Below are 20,200 nucleotides of genomic sequence, written 5' to 3' on the forward strand. Positions count from 1 at the left end.
CCCCTAGTCTTCGCTCAACCAAGGCCACCCACAAACATCATTGCCTTGTGGGCCTTATCGCAGCAAAAGGCTAAGAGATGGAAACTCTGACTTTAAATCCTACTGCTGCCTTGCAGTTTTCCTTAAAAGGCTATGGAACCTCATCCAGAAAGAAAAAGCGTAGTAGCGGACACGATCGGGCGACTGAGATTATTTTCAGCCAGAAGCTGCGGCCTCCTCAGCTGCCAGTCATCACGGGTTCGCTCCACTGGAAATGAGCATTGAAGGTTCAGAGGGTGTCTATCTGATGAGCAACAGATACTGCACCTAAACTGCGCAAGCAAGTTAGGAGCCAAGGTGGAAAATCCTATAATCTAGTTGTCTTCAAGTCCAATGTAAACAAGTTCTTGATGAGCTGTTCCACTTAAGTTAACAAATTTACCGAATTTCTATTACTAACAATTACTATATTGTTCAATTGACTACTGTACAGTCTTAACCATTATCCTCAAGTGGTCTTTGGGCCTTGATAAGTGGTGATGCCTATGTAAAAAAAAAAAAAAAAAAAAAAAAAAGAAAGAAGCTGCTGCCAGTTGTCGTGGGTTCGCTCCCCTGGAAATGAGCATTGGAGGTTCAGAGGGTGTTTATCTGATACGCAACAGATACTGCACCTAAACTGCACAAGCAAGTTAGGAGCCAAGGTGAAAAATCCTGTACTGAAGGATAAAGCACTGAGGTCCCGACTAGTCATCGTCAAGGCTGACGGACTGCATGATGATGATGATGATGATGATGATGAATGTATGTGCACATATTGAAAAGATAAAGAATTTTAATATTCTAATCCTAAGCCTTACAATTTATATATATTTAAAGCTTCTTATGTTCATACGTAAAACGATTTAATACGCAATCTTTATATATGAGTCCACATGTACTTACGGGCGTCAGAATATTATATATATATATATATATATATATATGTGGCTCTTGTGGGCTGCGACGTTGTTTGGCTGTGGAATTTATTATATACTAGCAAAAGTATCCAGAAAGAAAAGGCGTAGTAGCGGACCTGATAGGGCGACTCTCTACCTCACTGAGATTACTTTCGGCCAGAAGCTGTGGCCTCCTCTGCTGCCAGTCGTTGCAGGTTCGCTCCACTAGAAATGAGCATTGGAGGTCCAGAGGGTGTCTATCTGATGCGCAACAGATACTGCACCTAAACTGCGCAAGTAATTTGGAGCCAAGGTGGGAAGTTCTGTGGCGATGGAGTGAGACTATGCCAACACCGAGGGATAACGCACTGAGACCCCGACTAGTCATCGTCAAGACTGACGGACTGGATGATGATGATGATGTAGGGAGTTTAGCAGCAAGATGTCTGTTCACATTACACTTTAACTTCTGCATGTCAGTACCGTTAGGGAAGCAGGAACCCGGAAAAGAATTCCAAAGTCTAGCAGTTCTGGAGAAGAAGCTATCAGTTCAGAAGGCTTCCCTACATCTAGGGATCTCTACTGTGTAGGGGTGGGACTTCGCTGCTTGTCGAGTTTGTCGGGGGTATTTTCGTCAATTAAAATACTTGTAAAACAGGCAGAGGGATGCAACATTTTGTCGATGGAACAGAGGATGAAGTTTAGATGACAGTTCAGGATCTATCAGATTGGCAACTCTTTTGGACCCTGTCCAGGAGCGAGAGATTAGTAACAGATGCACCATCCCAAATGTGACAACAATACTCCATACATGAGCGAATGGTGGCTTTGTAGAGGTACAGGATACTTTCAGGTGTGAGTAACTTTCTAGCATGGTAGAGAGAGCCTACCTTCTTTGCAGCAGTCTTGGTAATGATTTTGATATATCTATTCCAACTCATGTGTCCTGTTGTTATTGAACGTCAAAAAAATCGCCTATCTACATCATCCTATCTACATCATCATCAGCAGCCCTGCCATTTTAACAGCATTAGCGACCATGGCGCTACAACTTGTAGAGCCACGGTAATGTCAGGAAAACAGTTAAAGACGGTAGATTCCCGTTGCTTTCCGTCTTAATTGTGCATTTCCCCTCGGGAGGTTAAACGCACCCTCAGATACCAACTTAGAAATTTCTAAGACTCAGCCACAGTACAGTGCCTAGCCTTCCGAAATGGTCACTCATCTAGTACGCCTTTGAGCCAAGATCAAAGTGCAGTATCTGTTATTCAGATGCTACACTTCAATTTCTTGTTCTGCAAGTGGAGGAGAAATCCTTCACGACTGAGACAATTTTAAATTTTTGTTCCTTTTTTCCCCTTACGTTAAAAAACAACCCTGGTGTCTAACTATCCCATAGGAAGACATTATAAATAGGAACTCCGGCTCATAAGTCCAAAGGCACCCAGACATGGCTTCAGAAGGAGTGCTATGACTTTGCACCCTTCTCGACCTGAACCCACTGGACTACTTCGTTTGGTCATCCATCGAGAACATCACCAACATGACCTCCCACAACACCAATACTAGTGTTACAATATTTGTCCTATAATAGGGTATGATCCTGCACAGTCGGGAGATTCTATTTATAAACGATGCTGCTGGGAACTGACGAATCGAATTAATTCACGTTCTGCTACCAACCAATCAGAAACCAGAATTGCTCCATAAATATTAAACCTTTCTGTAGCAATTTCGCATGTTTTTTTTTTTCGTCCTGACACGGAAGAATCTTTTGCTCTGTGGATTCTAACTCGAGAACTGTCTACTGCAAACCAGTCAACTGCCAGGACTTATGTAGAACAACGAACCATCGGAAACGGTTCTGTCTACTGCAAACCAGTCACCTCTCAGGACTTGTTTAGAACAACGAACCATCGGAAACTGTTCTGAAACTAAACATGGCTTACACTTCTAGACTGATCACCACAATCTGCCGAGTATTTGGCGAGCTCCCGCTGGCATTTGTGGAAAAGGCATGCTTCCAGTTCTAGATCCGTATCAAGGCGGTGATTGAGGCTGAAGGCGGCTACATTGAATAGATGTCAACTCTACTACATAATTGAGTTACCTGAATTGATTTTTTCAATAAAAGCTTTAAAATAAAGCTGTGGTGTTGTTTAAATTAGGGGGGGGGGACAACTTTATCGTTTCACTTTGTATGATTGTCCAGCACGAACGCAGACCCAACCAATATAATTGTGCCATCTTTACAGAGAACAGATACTACACCCTGAAATACTTATTCACACAAAATGTGGTACTTATGCAGAATAGGAACCGCACAATTTTCTTTTTTTTTTCTCTTTTGATAGGATTTTAAAATTAAATTAATTTGGGCAATATCTTTTGTTTATTAAATTCTAAGGTGGAAGCACAGAATAGTTAACACCCCCTTTTCCCCTAGTGTTAATAACGGCTTTCTAAGTAGCCTTATTTCTGCACGGTAGAGGAAAATGGGTGCCGTTGGTCAGCCTTGATCACAATTACACTGAACTAGAATCATCTCAGTCACCATAATACCACATTTACTCCAGGGACTGTTCTACTCAAGATGTATTGTTCGTAAATATAAAAATTATATATTACAAGTGGGACCTGTGGAAATTCCACATGGGATTGATTCACACGTAATATATTGATGTTGGCATTCTGTAGATGTTCAGGATAAAAGAAGACACTCTAATATTATTGTAGCTCTTTTGTTAAAGCTGCAAAAGTATTTATCTAAGTTAGTAGGGATACCCGACGTAGCCCGGTTGAAAAATACACTTATGATTAAATCTTGCAGATTTCGTACATATTATTATAGAGATAATGCTCTATCGATTTTTATACATTATAAAGTTGCGATTTCAAAAATAAAAATATATCAATATGACTTGGGTGCATTACCTTGAATCGAAACCGAATCCCAAACTTATGAATATATATATACATGGTCTGAGGTTCGATCCCTAGAAACAGTTGAACTACGCTGACGAGAGGTAACGACCTCGAAACACGCGTGTACGTAGATTACCGTTTTAAAAATAATAAATAAAAATCTTATATACATATTAAAAGGGCGACTTTCTAAGTAAATAAAAAAAAAAAAAAATGAGCTTCGAGGCGGAGCCAATATTAACCGTATGTATCGCTTGAAAAAACAACAATAAGAAATATATATATATATATATATATATATATAACTTTAGTTCCTTCAGCTATAATTGAAACGAAAATTTATGAAGAATTCTTGATAAAATTATTTTTAAAAAATAGATTATTGAAGTGCCATTAACTATAATCGAAACCGAAACCAAGACTTATGAAGGATTCTTGATAAAATTATTTATTACAAGAAATGGAAGATCATAATAATTAAACGACCCAGATGTAAGCGTGACACAGAAAATAACACACGCTATCGTATTAATATATGTGTAGAGATACACTTCCTTATAATATAGACCACTCCTTATTTAAGAAGCTCAATGTAATTACAGAGCAATATAGAGAATAAATGACAAAAGTCTATATTCCAAAATTCATGATATTGACCACCTTATTATTTATTCCTTTAAAGCAGTTGATTTGTACAATTCTTGACAATATCTGTTTTGTAGTGCAAAATCAATCACTTAATTATTATATCTATTAATGAATCTATTTTGCCCTTAACTCACCAGAAGAAATAGCAACAATCAACCCGTCAAAAGGAAAGAAAGTTTAATTCAAAATGGCGTAATGGAAACATATTGAAGGTATTTGCAGCTTCTCTTCCAATTTTCGGATTTTAATCATGTCATAACAATGAAACAACAATCACTCGAAAGCAAAAAGATGTAAGCTGGATAACTTTTTAGTATTTTAACTTATTTTAAAGCTTTTATTTAGTTACGTGAGAACACGAGAAAATATCCGACATTTCACACATTGTTAAAACCATTTTGGAGGTTTTAATAGGAAATTTACGTGATTTTGGGGCTTGTTTTACAAGTAACACAGATTCGAAAATGTCTCAAACAACAAATATATAATAAATAAATATTAGCAAGTTACTCTTCTACATAGCTGGATAAGTTATAGTGTTTGTACTTAATGTGAAATAATAAACGTGTTTTAATTTTTAACTACTCTGTACTTGTTTGAATATGTTAATAATGAAATGAAATGAATAAGAAATGTTTTTTTTTTCAACTATACTGTAGTTTTACATGAGATTATACAAAAGATACAGTAAAAATTGAATTTCATCGTCCTTTTTCTGCATAATGACAAAAAAAAACAAGAAACTGTTTTTCGTTTTATTTTAAAAAATGAATGAAACAAATGTTACCAAAGGCAAGCTAAGTTATGTTTTTACCTTACTAGATAATTTTTTTTCAGTTTTTAATTTATTTATTTATTTACATTTTTTAATACTACTTTTATTCTTAACTAAAAACAGACATTAAAATTGCTTTGTTTGATATTCTGGAAGATTATATTATTTTTTAGTTGTTTCATTTGATTCTGTTTGTTTTATTTTTCATTTGATTGTTTTGTTTTGGTAATTATATATATATAAAGCTGAATGTGTGTGTGTGTGTGTGTGTGTGTGTGTGTGTGTGTGTGTGTGTGTGTGTGTGGTCACGAATAGGCTCCTATATGGTTGATTATTATAGAAAACTGATTACATATAATGATAGAAGATGTATCGAGACACAGGAATGGGTATGTTTGATCTGGCAGAAAGGTGGTTCATTAAAATTGTGGGGTCTGCATTCGCGCCTGGTCCACAAAGTATAGAAATAAAAAATTAAAAAAAAAAATTTACAAGTGTTTTTGATATAGATGTACATAATAATACTTTGATAAGTATGTTTTAACTTAAATAGGGATGGCATAATAAAATTGTGGGGTCTGCGTTTGCGTCTGGCCTCTATAGAATGGAAATAGGCACAAACTTTAATAAAGACTTTTCATATCTATCTGCGTAAGTATACTTTGATAATTATTTTTCAGTTTGAAGAAATATGGTATAATAAAATTATGGGGTGTTCGTTCGCACCTGACCTCCATAGAATAGAAATATGTCACAAAGTTTAACAAGGTTTTTTAATATAGATCCACAGAATATTGTGATAAGTGTTTCAGCGTGAACAGGTATGGTATAATAAATTATGGGGTTTATCTATTTTATTTTTACTTTCATCATATTTTGCTTTGGTGTTGATACCCCCAAATTCGAAGCTATCTCTTTACAACCGTTCCTTTTCATAACCTATCATACTTTCATAAATCAGAGTCCATTTTCTGTAGGCTGTTTTTGAACCCAGTCAACAACGACGGGTACTTTTGCTAGTATATATATATAATGAATAAATGACAAAAGACTATATTACAAAGTTCATGATGTTGACCATCTTATAATTTATTCCTTTAATTCATTTGACATTTACAGTTCTTGACAGTGTCTGTTTCATAGCTCAATATTGTACCTATTTACTATGCCTCCCCACGGGACAGAGTTAGACACCAGGGTCGTTTTTTAACGTGGAGAAAAGGTACAAAAATAAAAATTGTCTCAGTCGTGAAGGATTTCTCCTCCGCCGAAAGAGAACAAGAAATGGAAGTGCAGCATCTGAAGAACAGATACTACACTTCGATCTTGTCCCGAAGGCCAAGATGCTTCGAAGCTCAATATTGTAATGGAAACATATAGGGTGCAGCAGAGAGCCTTATAGCAGTAGTTTCTTCCCCAGAACCGCTAGACTTTGGAATTCCCTTCCAGGTTCCTGCTTCCCCAACTGTACTGACATGCAGAAGTTTAAGTTTAACGTGAACCATCTTGCTGCCCAACTCCCCACCTAGTACCCCTGTGTCCCTAATAGGAGCCCCCTAGATCAAAGTGGCAATGTGCCTTGTTTGGGGTGAAAATGTAATTAAAAAAAAAAAAAAAAGAAAGAAAAAAGTGCATGGGTACCAATTATTTTTATACCATTATTAAATATTTATTAAATTCCTTTTCAATAATTTCAATTTTGAAATTTTATCAATATTTCATAGTAATGACGTCAATATTTCGCTATCCAATCAAATGGCATTCTTTCAACCGGTGTAATACGACTTATGTCCCATTTTTTTCTTCGTATTTTAGTTTCCTTAAAATGCAAGAGGGCCCCAGCCACAAATGAACATGTGTTTTTACGGTAAGCGTAAAAAAACAATTTGGTACTTGATGAGGAGTGTGGGCCCTGAGCAAACGTTTGCTTTCCAAAAACCTCTCCTTTAGCAGACATGCGCAGAAGGTTTTCAGTGGTCTATTTAGCCATGAAAAACTTATTCAGGCAAAAAAAAAAAAAAAAATGCCAAATTGATTTTAAACTCCAAATTAGGTGCTTCTACACTTCATTGTATTTATTTGCTTCCCCACCAAAGCAATTTAGGCACAAGGCCGTTTTTAATGTGGGGTAAAAACCAGCTCCCCTAAAAGTAGGCAAAAAGGGGGCACTCTAGTTACCAAAAATAATAATTGTACCAGCATAGAGGGTTTCCCCTCCATTGACTGGTACAAATTATCTTAAGTGCAGCATCTGAAGATTGCCGAAATTGGAGACGCCATTTTTTTTCACGCACTTGCTGTCCAAATCCATGGGAGACATCATTATATCAAACTATGGCCGAAGCATGAAAAAAAAATAAAAAATTAAACTTCCGGAAAGAACTATGAAAAAAGTAAATAAAGTCAAAGAGAACATATATCCATAATTGTTTAATTGGAAATGTTTCCATTTAGTTAATGAGAACGGGAAAGTTTTTCATGGAACATTTTTTTTTTTATATTAAAAACAGAAAATGAAATGACATATTCATAATTGTTTAAACTGGGCGACGCGAGCGCCATTTGAAAACCAAACTAAAACCAAAACATTTATTGTATAAAAATTTATCAAAATATAATTGGAAAAACATTTATTGAAAAGCTCCAGTAATACCGGTTTACCAAGTTTCCGGAAGTAATAAATGATAATTTTAGTTTAATTTAATCTTTCCGGAGGTAATAAATGATAATTTTGGTAAATTTATTCTTTCCATTTCCGGGAGCAACCGTTCGGTTATATAATGATATCTAGCCTGGATTTGGACAACAAGTGCGTGAAAAAAATAAATAAATAAATAAATACAAATAAAAAAAAATGGCGTCTCTAATTTCGGCAATAAAGTGTAGAAGCACCCCAAATTGTTACAAATGGGTCGACACCCCTCATCAAGTGCAAACAATTTTATAGCTAAATACTTAGATATTTATAAAGAATCAGAATCGGTAATTGCATCGGAATCGGGAAATCGTCTCATCACTAGTTGGTTCTTAGATAGGTTCTGTATCAGAATGTGTTCAATAAGTATCGATCATCAATAATCGAAAAAATCCGATGAAAAAAGGAATGTGATTTTAATCAAGGTTAACACCTTACACAGCCTAACATCACAAATGCATTTTGAGAAGTTTTATTGCCACACAAACCTAAAGGCTAGATATATAAAAATCAACAGTAGGTTCTTTGATATGACAGGGGCGCGTTCGAAATGAATGTTTTTGTTTAGAGCACAGTTAATTTCTATTAAACTGATACCCCATTTTACGGCCAAGCAGAACAACTCTCCTTATTAAGGTGTCACGTGTCCGCTATAGTGTTAAAAAAAAAAAAAAGGGGGGGTTGTATTACTGTACACACAGATTCGAAAAAGTTGTCAAAAAAAAAATATATATATATATATAACAAATATAAATGTTATCAAAGGCAAGATAAGTTACTTTTCTACCAAACGGGATAAAATTTTCGTGTTTTTATTCAATGTAACATGTTTATTCAGCTCGAAAAACATACAGTGTTTACCGATGTATTGGAAAATTCAAAATGGCGCCCGGCTCTCTCTTTAACACGGAAAGTTCTGGAAAAGGTGTTATAAATAATAAACTCGACAAAATACTGTTAGAAATTCGCTCAATATATGTTACCGTGACATAAGTTGACATATATTCGGTATTTTTTTTAATAGTATTTTGTCTAGTTTTTTATTTATAACACCTTTTCCCAAACTTACCGTGTTAAAGAGAGAGTCGGGCGCCATTTTGAATTTTCCAATACATCGGTAAACACTATGTTTTTCGAGCTAAATTAAACATTTTACAGTGAATAAAAACACTAAAAACATCTAGTTTGGTAGAAAAGTAACTTATCTTGCCTTTGATAACATTTATTTGTTATATATTTGCTTTTTTGACAACTTTTTTCGAATCTATGTGTACAGTAATACAAAGCCATAAAAACTTTTAAAAAAAATTTTTCATGCTAATATGAAAGCTAAGTCTGTTATCAACGATAATCTACAGAAAAAAAAAATAAAACGTAAAAAAATATTTTTACAGCAGGAAAGCAAGCTCTGTCCAAAGGGGGCAAGCTCGTTCAGGTCAGCCATATGCTTTGGTAAGTGCACTTATTGATTCACGATGAAATAATAACGCTCTTATTTAGAAAGCCATTCTTAACATAGGGAGAGGAGGGTGTTTTATGCCTGTTCTGTACTTTTACCTAACAATTTAATAAAAACAGATATCATAAAGCTTTAATTAAACTTAAATTTAATTTTAAAAAATAGCGTGGATCAGGAAGCGTTGTTTTAATAATAATAATAATAATAATAATAATAATAAAACAGTACTTAATTTCCATATCGAAAATAGTAATATATCCAAATATTACGAAAATTTGAGTCGAAAGGTTATTTGTAGTTAAAATTAATTTTTACGGAAAATGGGGGAGGGGAATAGCATGTAAACACTTTGAAGATTGCAAATACAGGTGACATACTTATTATTATTATTATTATTAGTTGGAGGGGGGCAAGCTCGTTCAGGTCCACCCAACATATTTTGAAAAATCAATATATATATATATATATATATATATATATATATATATATATACAACAATTTAATCGGAGAAGATACTACACTTTGATCCTCGCCTGAAGCCAAAGAAATTATATTCACACAATAGCGACAACAGATAATTTGATCAGCAATTTCTGCCTTAAAAAAAAAAAAAAAAAAAGTGGTGTTAGGTGATAACGTAGTACAAATAGAAAATTGCGTAATTGTATTATTGGTATTTCACGGGGAACGTTCGCCCTGCGTGTTTTTATTTAACGATTGCTCCCTTAAAGCGGTTTCTTTCACTTTCTTCGTATATATCTCTGACTTTTTTTTTTTTTTTTCCTCTTTGGGTAAATTTGAATCATACTTTTATCTTATTTTTATTTCATTTTATTTTAATTTTTGGCAAATGTGTATTTCAGCGGCGTTAATTATTTGACAGACAAAAATTTATAAAAAATATTTATTTTTATAAAAAACATATTAGACACTAAGGTTGAACTAAAACACGAGAAAAAAAAATAATTTTTATTATTTTTTCAACATTTTTTTTTTTATAGACTAAATGTACGATAATCGAGGCCGCCATATTGCTTTGAAATTTTGGCTTTTCTAAGGATTGCCAAATTGGCCTTTTTTACGCTCTTGCATGGAACCATGATTTGGGGCGCTGTTTTTTTTTGTTTTGTTTTTTTCTCGTACATTTAATCTAATAAAATGTTGAAAAAAATAAAAAAAAAATTTCGGGTTTTACGGTCAATGTGTTTTATATAAAAATAAATAATTTTGTCTATCAAATAATTTACGCCGCTGGGCGCCGAAGTACACATTTGCCTTAAGTTTTTTGGTACTCATGCATGCAGAGAGTGATCCGTGCTGAAATAATAACGTTATTATTTAAAAAGCCATTCTTAACATGTGGAGGGTGTTTTGTACTTATTCTGTACTTTAACCTTACAATTGAATAATAATAAAAAAAAAAACACTTTAATTAAACGTGGAAATACGATTTAAAAAAAAAAATAGCGCGGATCGGATCACTCTGCATTAGCACCATTTTTTTTTTTTTTTTTTTCGCCAAATATTTTAAATTTTTTTGTTAAATTATATTTTCATACATATTCAAATAATACTTTGCCCCCCCCCCTTTTGGGGGTTTCATAGTACCTTCAAAAACGTGTTCGTGATTAAATAAACCAAAGAAAACCTTTTACGCGGGGTCCACGTATTCTTTTTTTTATTATTATACAAACACCGTGACAGCGTTAGGGTTAATTCGCTGTCACGGTGTTTGTATAGTTTTACCTTATTTTTTATATATAAAAGTTTTTAAATTAAATTACAAAATAATGATTAAAAAAAACTTACCCATGGTGGAGTGGTTCCTGTTATATTTGGGGGAGGATAGGCATTCATAAAATTCTTTTTTTTTATATAGAAATAAATTTATATTTTGTTGTTTTTTTCCTTTGGATGTATTTTCTTTTTAAACAGCAATATATTTTCTTTATGTATCCGACAATCAGCTGTTTTCTTGTTTGTTCGTCCGAATTTTTTTTTTTTTTTTTTTGACAAACTTTACAGATAAATATTCTTCACAGGAATGCAAATTATTTATGCGTTTTATTTAATTGATTTTTAATAAATCAATTTTTTTTTCTTTTGCAGCAAAAAATGTAATTTTTGTGATTATCTTAGTTTGGGATTAATTTCCTCCAAAGATTAAGAAATTCCCTCCTTTTCTTTTTCCATCTCTTATCGGATTTTGCGACATCAAATGTTAAGCGCCTTTTATATAAATAATTTACAAACAAAAATTGTATTCCAATATCCGTCCGAGGAACCAAGAACAACTGGATGAACTTTACATTTTTATAATTATATCCTCAAAGAAAAAAAAAACAAAAAAAGTTTCGCGTAATTTGTTTATTTTTTCATTTTCTGTATTCTTTTAAATTGAAAACACATTTTTTAATTTCGAATTTTATACATCACAATGATTTTCTCGGTTGTTATAAATTAAACTTTTAATTTAAAAAAAAAAAAAAAAAATGCCGAGTGTACAATTTTTTTAATATATATATATATATATATATATATATATATATTAATAATTTTATTTTGTTTGTATTTTCGGTGTATTTTAATTAAACACATTTATTATTAAAATTATTATTATTATTATTATTAACGTTTATGAAGCGAGTTACGAAGAAATTCCAATCCATTTTTTTTTAAATCAATAGAAAAAAAATGGGGGAGGGGGTATGTTTTTTTTTTTTTTTATTAAAAAAATTCTTTTAGTATTTATTATATCATTATCATTTTTATTTTTGCTTGCGTGTGTGGTTCACTAAATAATTGATGGCGAGAAAAGGCCCTTATTTACTTGCCTCCCCACGAGGGCAAAGTTAGACACAAGACCTGGCTTAAAAAAAAAAAAAGAAAAAAAGCTGGACGATACCCAGCTTCCTCTAAAAAAAGAGCACTCTGGATTGGAACCATTAAATAAAATTTTCCTCAGACAGACAGACAACGGGTTCGAACAGATACTACATCTCGATCCTAGCCGGGCGCTTATGTGCGTTTATCCAATCTGCAGAGCTCCGACTCCAAGAAAAATGTTGATTTCTTAAAGAAAAAAAAAAAAAAAGTGGAAATCCGTACGGATTACGACGACTTTTGAATGGTTTCTTTGTATTCCGGATTTGGACGGATGGGGGGGGGTAGTAGATCCTTTGGAAAAGTTGATAAAAAAAAAAAAAAAATTAAATAAACACAAAACAAAACAACAAAAAAAAAAACGCAACGGATATGAAATGTCCGTTTCCTTTTATCAAACAAACGTGTTGTTTTGGCTTTCTGCGAGCGTCTACAGTTTCGTTGGCAGATGAGCTGGCCCAGGTGATATCATTCCAATCCAAGGAGCGTGTGTGTGTATATATATATATCCAGCGTAAATCCACGAAGCAATACGACCCTTCCTACAATTTAAAGAAAAAATATATACATATTAATGAAATCAAAAAGGTGACTATACACAACGTACATTGTTGAAGGGAACTGAATATTGCAACAACTTTGGTTGAATTAGATGCGTGTGTTTATTTAAACAACACCAGGTGCGCGTACAGTTTTACGAGCCGTGCTATTTTTTTTTTTTTTTTTTTTTCTTTCTTTAGATGTGATTTTCAAGTTAAATTCCGGGTTTTTTTGGGGGCGGGGTATTATTACACGGTATCTTTTGGTTATTAAATTAAGTGAAAGTACAGAATAGTTAACAAAGCGCCCATCCTCCCCATGTTAAGAATGGATTTCTAAATAACATTATTATTTCAGCGTGGTCCGTAAACAGCAGAAGTACCTAATAACGACGTTACAAAATGTTTTTTTTTTTTTTCTTGTAAGAATCCATTGCACTGGCCAATGGTCTCCTTTTATCAACTGCCAGACTTACCTGAAATCCAAACAGACCTTAAGACGCGGCCACACATCTTTTAGAGTTTATTTTATAAATACTAGCAGGTCGCCAGGCATTGCCCGGTCTAAAAATACGCTTCAATACGATATTTTGATTTTTGCAGATTTCGAATACATACAAATAATATTCAAGGTTTTATTTGAAAGCCAAAAGAGAAATATACCTGTTTATAAGACTTCTTTCAAATAACTCGAAAGACGCCCGGGCCGTTTTCATCTTATACTAGCAGGCTGCCCGGCATTACCGGTCGTAAAATACGCTTAAATATGATATTTTGATTAATGCAGATTTCGTATTTGTTATTTTATTAGATTGGACCCAATTTAGTGAGGGGGACGCCCTTTTCTCTTCCCTGCAACCTCTTTCTCACAGAGGAGACGTTGCGAGCCTGTCTCTACTTTATCGTTATTTTCATGGCAAGTGCTCGTCTGAGCTCCAATCTCCCACCCCCACCCCGTCGCCAAACTTTCACGAGAAACACTCGTCTAACTGAAACCACTATCAATAATTTCCCCCACTCTTTATCTATGCCTAAACCTAAACGTAGATTCCATGAACAAAGCTTCTTTCTTAGAACTGCACGTCTGTGGAACTTTCTTCAATTTGCCTCCTTTCCAGCTGACTAAAATATGGTCGTCTTCAAGTCCAATGTAAACAAGTTCTTGATGAGCCCTTCCCCTTAAGTAATCCAATTTACCAAATTTTCACTAACAGTTACTACGAATTTATCCCATTGACCACTGTACACTTATTAAACCTTATCCTCGAGTGGCCTCTGGCCTTGATAAGTGGTGACTCCTTTGTAAAAAAAAGAAGAAAAATATATAGTAATGATTTTAAAAAGTTAAAAAAAAAAAAAATGGCTCGTGCGCCACCACAGAGAAGCGAAACAAAATTTTGCCTACCAAATTCCTTCGTCAGTTTTTGGTCTACAGACATGAAACTTAATATGTAGGGTATTCGAACCCATGCGGAACTTTATATTTGGGTTTTAGCCGGGGGAAATCGGTGCAAACGTGTGAAAATTAAAGAAATGAAATTTGCAAGGTGAAGGTCGAACTACGGCATTACGAATATGCATGCGTAACGTAATAGCTATTGGTTCAGGTTTTAATTTTTAGCCTTGCGGCAAACGTGTCTTCATAGCTCAGACATTAACGTCAAATGAAAAAGCAAATTGTAAGCTAAACGTTTTGGTTTCGATTCTCGGTAGTAGTGAACGAGTCATTTTTTTTTTTAACTTTGTAAATCATTAACATATATTGGGCCCAATCTATCTATCTATATATCTATATATATATAAGTGAACGTGTGTGTGTGTGTGTGTGTGTCTGTCTGTGTATGCGTGTGTATGTATGTCCATGTACATTTCCCTACGCAATAACTCTGTCAATTTTTATTCTACAGACTCGAAATTTGATATACAGGGTACTGAGATTTAGGAAAATCTTTGTAATCCATTTTCGGCCAGAAATTTGGCTGTTAAGGGGACTCCTGGAGAACTCTACCAAACTCCTCCGCCAAATTTTGGGTCTAAACACTTGAAATTTTAGATATAGGTTTCTTGGACATGGATCTAACTTAATAACTTGATTTGAGCCCAAAACAATAAATTTTAAGGGGTCATAATAGGGGTCAAAGTTAAAAAAATCGACCGCTTTTTTTTCTTTTCTTTTTTTTTTGTTGTTGCTCAGCGTACACCTCCAAACACCCGGGCAACGCCGGGCTGAAATGCTAGTATATATATAATAATAAATGCGAAATCTGCATTAATAAAAATATCATATTTAAGCGTATTTTATGACTGGGCAATGTCGGGCGGCCTGCTAGTCTTCTTCTCTTCTTCTTCTATACAAATAAAATGAACTCATTTTTTCCCCGTTTGATTTTGACATTAATAGGATTAAAAATCAAGATATTTCATGCAAATATAATATGCACAAACGGCAGAACAATATCTGAGGTGTGTTATAGGCTTATTATTTCTCAAATTCCTCGATAATCTTAGATTTCTATACTTTTTCTGCTGAGAAGTCACGGCCAAAATCGGTTAAGATCAATGGAAGTGGTAAAATATTTTCTCTCTATTAAATTCCTCCTCCCCCTGCCACCACTTAACACCGTTTGGGGATCGTTCACAAGGAACAGTTGAGAAGAGAACACCGGTTTGGCTTCGTAGTTCTTTCATGTGAAGTTATTTAAAATCACTAAACTAAGCTGCAGTGCTCTGTGGCGTAGTGGTTAGCGTGCTGGACAATTCACATTATATTTTCACGTTTGCGCCGACCTACCGTAGTCGTTTTTTTTTTTTTTTCCTAAACAACTGGAATGGACTTTTCTTGGTGGCCGAACTGTTAACGTTGCAGATGTTTTTTTTTTTGTTTTTTTTCACACTTTATTTTCCTACTTTTACTCATGACTCCGGGTTTGATCCTTCCTACTTACCTACCATAACATTTTTTAAAACTCCCCCCCCCGTCCCGGAAACAAACACTCGGGCAACGCCGGGTACCCCCGTTATCTATATAAATAAAATGAACTCATTTTTTCCCGTCTGATTTTGACATTAATAGGATTAAAAAATCAAGATATTTCATGCAAATATAATATGCACAAACGGCAGAACAATATCTGAGGTGTGTTATAGGCTTATTATTTCTCAAATTCCTCGATAATCTTAGATTTCTATACTTTTTCTGCTGAGAAGTCACGGCCAAAATCGGTTAAGATCAATGGAAGTGGTAAAATATTTTCTCTCTAATAAATTCCTCCTCCCCCTGCCACCACTTAACACCGTTTGGGGATCGTTCACAAGGAACAGTTGAGAAGAGAACACCGGTTTGGCTTCGTAGTTCTTTCATGTGAAGTTATTTAAAATCACTAAACTAAGCTGCAGTGCTCTGTGGCGTAGTGGTTACCGTGCTGGACAATTCACATTATATTTTCACGTTCGCGCCGACCTACCGTAGTCGTTTTTTTTTTTTTTTTTCCTAAACAACTGGAATGGACTTTTCTTGGTGGCCGAACTGTTAACGTTGCAGATGTTTTTTTTTTTTGTTTTTTTTCACACTTTATTTTCCTACTTTTACTCATGACTCCGGGTTTGATCCTTCCTACTTTCCTACCATAACATTTTTTAAAACTCCCCCCCCCCGTCCCGGAAACAAACACTCGGCCAACGCCGGGTACCCCCGCTAGTGTAAGATAAAAAACGACCCAGGCGTCTTTAGAGTTGTTTGTAAGAAGTCTCATAATAGTTTTATTTCTCTTTTGGCTTAAAGAAAAACCTTGAATAATATTTGTATATATTTTGTATATATATTGATTTTTTTTAAAGCCGTTTTCCCTAATGTTATCCGGCGGACCTGTATGAAAGTGCCCCCCACTCCCTCTAAAATGCGTTTTTTTATTTTTTTTTATTTTCACATTTTTCCCCCCGAAATCAGCAGAAAAAAAAATTAATAAAAAAATAATGTTACATTTTAAGAAGGGGGTTCACTTTCTCGTTATAAAGTTCTACTTATTTGTACATCTCTTTACCGACGTGTCACGTGACCGGTGAGATTTCCTGAAATTCCCATACAACAAACGGCGAAAAAAAAAAAAAAAACAAAGAAAAAAACAATAATAAAATAAAAAAAATTAATCCAAATGTCCCCTACTGGTCCATATATATCTATATATATATATATATATATATATATATATATATATATATATATATATAATTAAATTGTGATTCAATTAATTTAAAAAAAAAAAAAAAAACCTTATTGAAATGAAGTGGTTGAGTTTCATATCAAAAATTTTTATTATTCTAAGCAAGACAAAGAATACTTTAGAAAATTAATCTCCTTAACCTATAGGGTTTCGATGTCTACCATCTCATCAGAGGAGAGAAAATATTAGCAAATATTTATAGAGGTATGCACCCTATTTGCTAAAGTCAGTGAGACATGAAAAATCAAAGTCAACACAATTAAATTATCTTTAAATTATCAGAAGTCCTGTAGCAAGAGGATTTGCAGAAAAGGATATAAAAATTGTGGATCCAGATTGCTTGGTAAAATCCATGGTTTATTTGCTCTATCTTGCATATCGAGCAATTCTTATTTAGATGGGATAACTTATAGAATATTACTGCCAGTACACCTTATAATCACAGGTTTTCATACCAACTGATTGTTAAAAAAAACTATTCTGAAGTATATATATTTTATTTTTTATTTTTGCGATACGTTTTAAACGAATTCAATTATTTATAGTACGAAAGTGCATTTTTACCTAAATGCAAGTTTGGAATACGCGTTGACCAATTTGGTACCCCCAAATGGAGAGCAGCAAAGCACATGTTTGTTTTAAAAATATAATTCTCCACAGACATGTGTTTCGTTGTCTACGACTCATCAGAGTGGCTGAATCTAGCGCGAAATTATATATATATATATATATATATATATATATATATATATATATATATATATATAAAGCGTCTTTTAATACGGAACCATTAGGCCTTCTTTTATTCTTTATTTTTTTTTTTATTAATTACCAAAGTTACATAGACACGAGAACAACGTACACACAGAAAATCTCACCTGTCACGTGACACGTCGGTAAAAAGATGTACAATAAGTCCGGGATCACTGAAGTAGAACGCTATAACGAGAAAGTGGAACCCCTATTTTAAAAGTCATTAAATTCATTTTTTTATCAAAATATTTTTTTTTTCTGCTTATATGATAGTCGTCGGAAGAAGTTTACAAAAAAAAAAAAAAAAAAAAAAAAAAAAAAGTAAAAAGGTATTTTTTTATAGGGGGGCACTCTCGTACAGGTCCGCCCTTTATTTTATCAGGTTTTTTTTTTTTGTTTTTTCATCTCCAAAAGCGAAAATAAAAGTTTTTTTTTTTTACATAGGCATCGGCATCACCACATTATCAAGGCCCAGAGGCCACTCAAGGATAAGGGTTAAAGAGTGTACAGTAGAAATTGGACAATATAGTAATCATTAGTAATGAAAATTTGGTAAATTTGATAACTTATATGGAACGGCTCATCAAGAACTTATTTACTTTAGACTTGAACACAACCATATTGTAGTCAGCCTTAATAGTATTCTTAATATAGACCCACTCCCAGACAAGTGTTTTTTAACCTATTTTATTAACTGTTTGCTCATATATATATATATATATATATATATATATATAACTATTTCATTTATTCACATAAATTTACTATACGAAAGTATAGATTTATGCGTAAACTTTAAGTATTTACTTCAAAAGTGCTCAATACGTAGGTAGAGCTAGTTAGTAATTTATAAAATATATATGGCGATTAAGCTACAGCTACACTGAATATTCTGCGTTTCATCCAACTATAGGATTCGTCAGGCTTATGCGCATAAGCCTGACGAATCCTATAGTTGGATGAAACGCAGAATATTCAGTGTAGCTTAATCGCCATATATATTTTATAAATTACTATATATATATATATATATATATATATATATGTATATATATATCGCTAGATTCAGCCACTCTGATGAGTCGTAGACAACGAAACACATGTCATAAATAAATAAATTAATTAATTAAATACGACCCGGGCATCTTTCGAGTTGTTCGTAAGAACATTATAAACAGGTATATTTCTACTTTTCTTTTCGACTGTGTGTGTGTGTGTGTGTGTGTGTGTGCGCGCGCGCATATATATATATATATATATATATATATATATATATATATATATATATATATGTGTGTGTGTGTGTGTGATAACCGATTTTTTCCTCAATTTTTTCTGAAACGAAAACTTCAATTCATATATTTAATAACTGCTTTGTAGTTGCGGGCACTTGTTTTTTAATCTATGTGTCCGTTTGGAGAAAGCTATTTTTGATTTATTTTAAAATGCAAGACTACTTTTTTTCTCTTTAGGTTGCGGTTTCGTGCTTTGAGGTGTGCTTTTTTTATTATTTTTTTGTCTGTTTTTATGTGTTTGTTTACGCGCGCTCCTGTTTTAATGTGTTCTTTAAGCGTACATTTCACTTCAGAACGGGTCGATATACAATTTGATATTAACAATGTTTTGAAAACGTTAAGTGCTTGTTTTTGCTTTTTGGCCATGAATATATATAGAGAGTGAGGGAGAGAGAGAGAGAGAGAGAGAGAGAGAGCACTTTTATTTCTTTTGGTAAATTTTTACGACCTGCCCCAGCGTAGTATAAACACCCCCAACCTCCCCATGTTAAGAACGGCTTTCGGAATAACCCAACCTCGAAAGCCGTTCTTAACATGGGGAGGTTGGGGGTGTTTATACTACGCTGGGGCAGGTCGTAAAAAATACCTTTTTTTTTTCTTTTCTTTTCTAACTTTTGGTATTTTTTTACGACGTGCCCCACTGCCCCAGTGCCCCACTGCCCCAGCGAAGCAAAAAGCATAAACACCCCCAACTACCCCACGTTAAGAACGGCTTTCGGAATAACCCCTCCTCCTCTTAGCCTCCTCATATTTAGAACGGGTTGAGGGGCATTTATTCTGAAAGCCGTTCTTAACATGGGGAGGTTGGGGTGTTTATAATATGCTGGGGCAGTGGGAGGAGGCACGTCATAAAAATTTACCAAATTCTTAACAGATATATACGGAATTTTTTCAATATATGTTTCGGGTATGTTTTACTGTACACAGTCCTTCGAAAAAGTCGTGAAAAAAAAAATCAAATATATAACAAATAAATGTTACCAAAGGCAAGATCAGTTACTCTTCTACCTAGCTGGGTAGGTTTTTACTGTTTTTATCTAAAATGTTGATTCGGCTCGAAAAACAAGTGTTTTCAAAGGATACACGACCACAC

The 20,200-nt window shown here is 33.9% G+C and overlaps 2 protein-coding genes and 1 long non-coding RNA gene across 14 annotated transcripts in view; 1 reads left to right on the top strand and 2 right to left on the bottom strand.

The window, feature by feature from the left end:
• LOC145271243 (ATP-binding cassette sub-family C member 8-like) overlaps positions 1 to 11,394 on the bottom strand; it is a 528,909-nt gene extending 517,515 nt beyond the window's left edge. For all 12 annotated transcript variants that reach the window (XM_080126810.1, XM_080126808.1, XM_080126809.1 and 9 more), the window contains exon 1: positions 11,227 to 11,394. The gene's annotated coding sequence lies outside the window, so the exon portion shown is untranslated. The remainder of the gene's footprint in view (positions 1 to 11,226) is intronic.
• Positions 1 to 11,538, top strand: part of LOC145271236 (uncharacterized) — a 37,398-nt gene extending 25,860 nt beyond the window's left edge. Inside the window, exon 2 of the mRNA XM_080126791.1 lies at positions 11,527 to 11,538. Within this exon, the coding sequence (XP_079982917.1) occupies positions 11,527 to 11,538 (12 nt within the window). The remainder of the gene's footprint in view (positions 1 to 11,526) is intronic.
• Positions 11,539 to 12,548: 1,010 nt separating this feature from the next.
• LOC145271244 (uncharacterized) overlaps positions 12,549 to 20,200 on the bottom strand; it is an 11,259-nt gene continuing 3,607 nt past the window's right edge. The window contains exon 2 of the long non-coding RNA XR_013865772.1: positions 12,549 to 12,842. This is a non-coding gene — a long non-coding RNA (uncharacterized LOC145271244). The remainder of the gene's footprint in view (positions 12,843 to 20,200) is intronic.

The sequence above is a fragment of the Euprymna scolopes genome, chromosome 46 (assembly GCF_053919585.1).
Source record: "Euprymna scolopes isolate OS-2025 chromosome 46, ASM5391958v1, whole genome shotgun sequence".
Classification (NCBI taxonomy): domain Eukaryota; kingdom Metazoa; phylum Mollusca; class Cephalopoda; order Sepiida; family Sepiolidae; genus Euprymna; species Euprymna scolopes.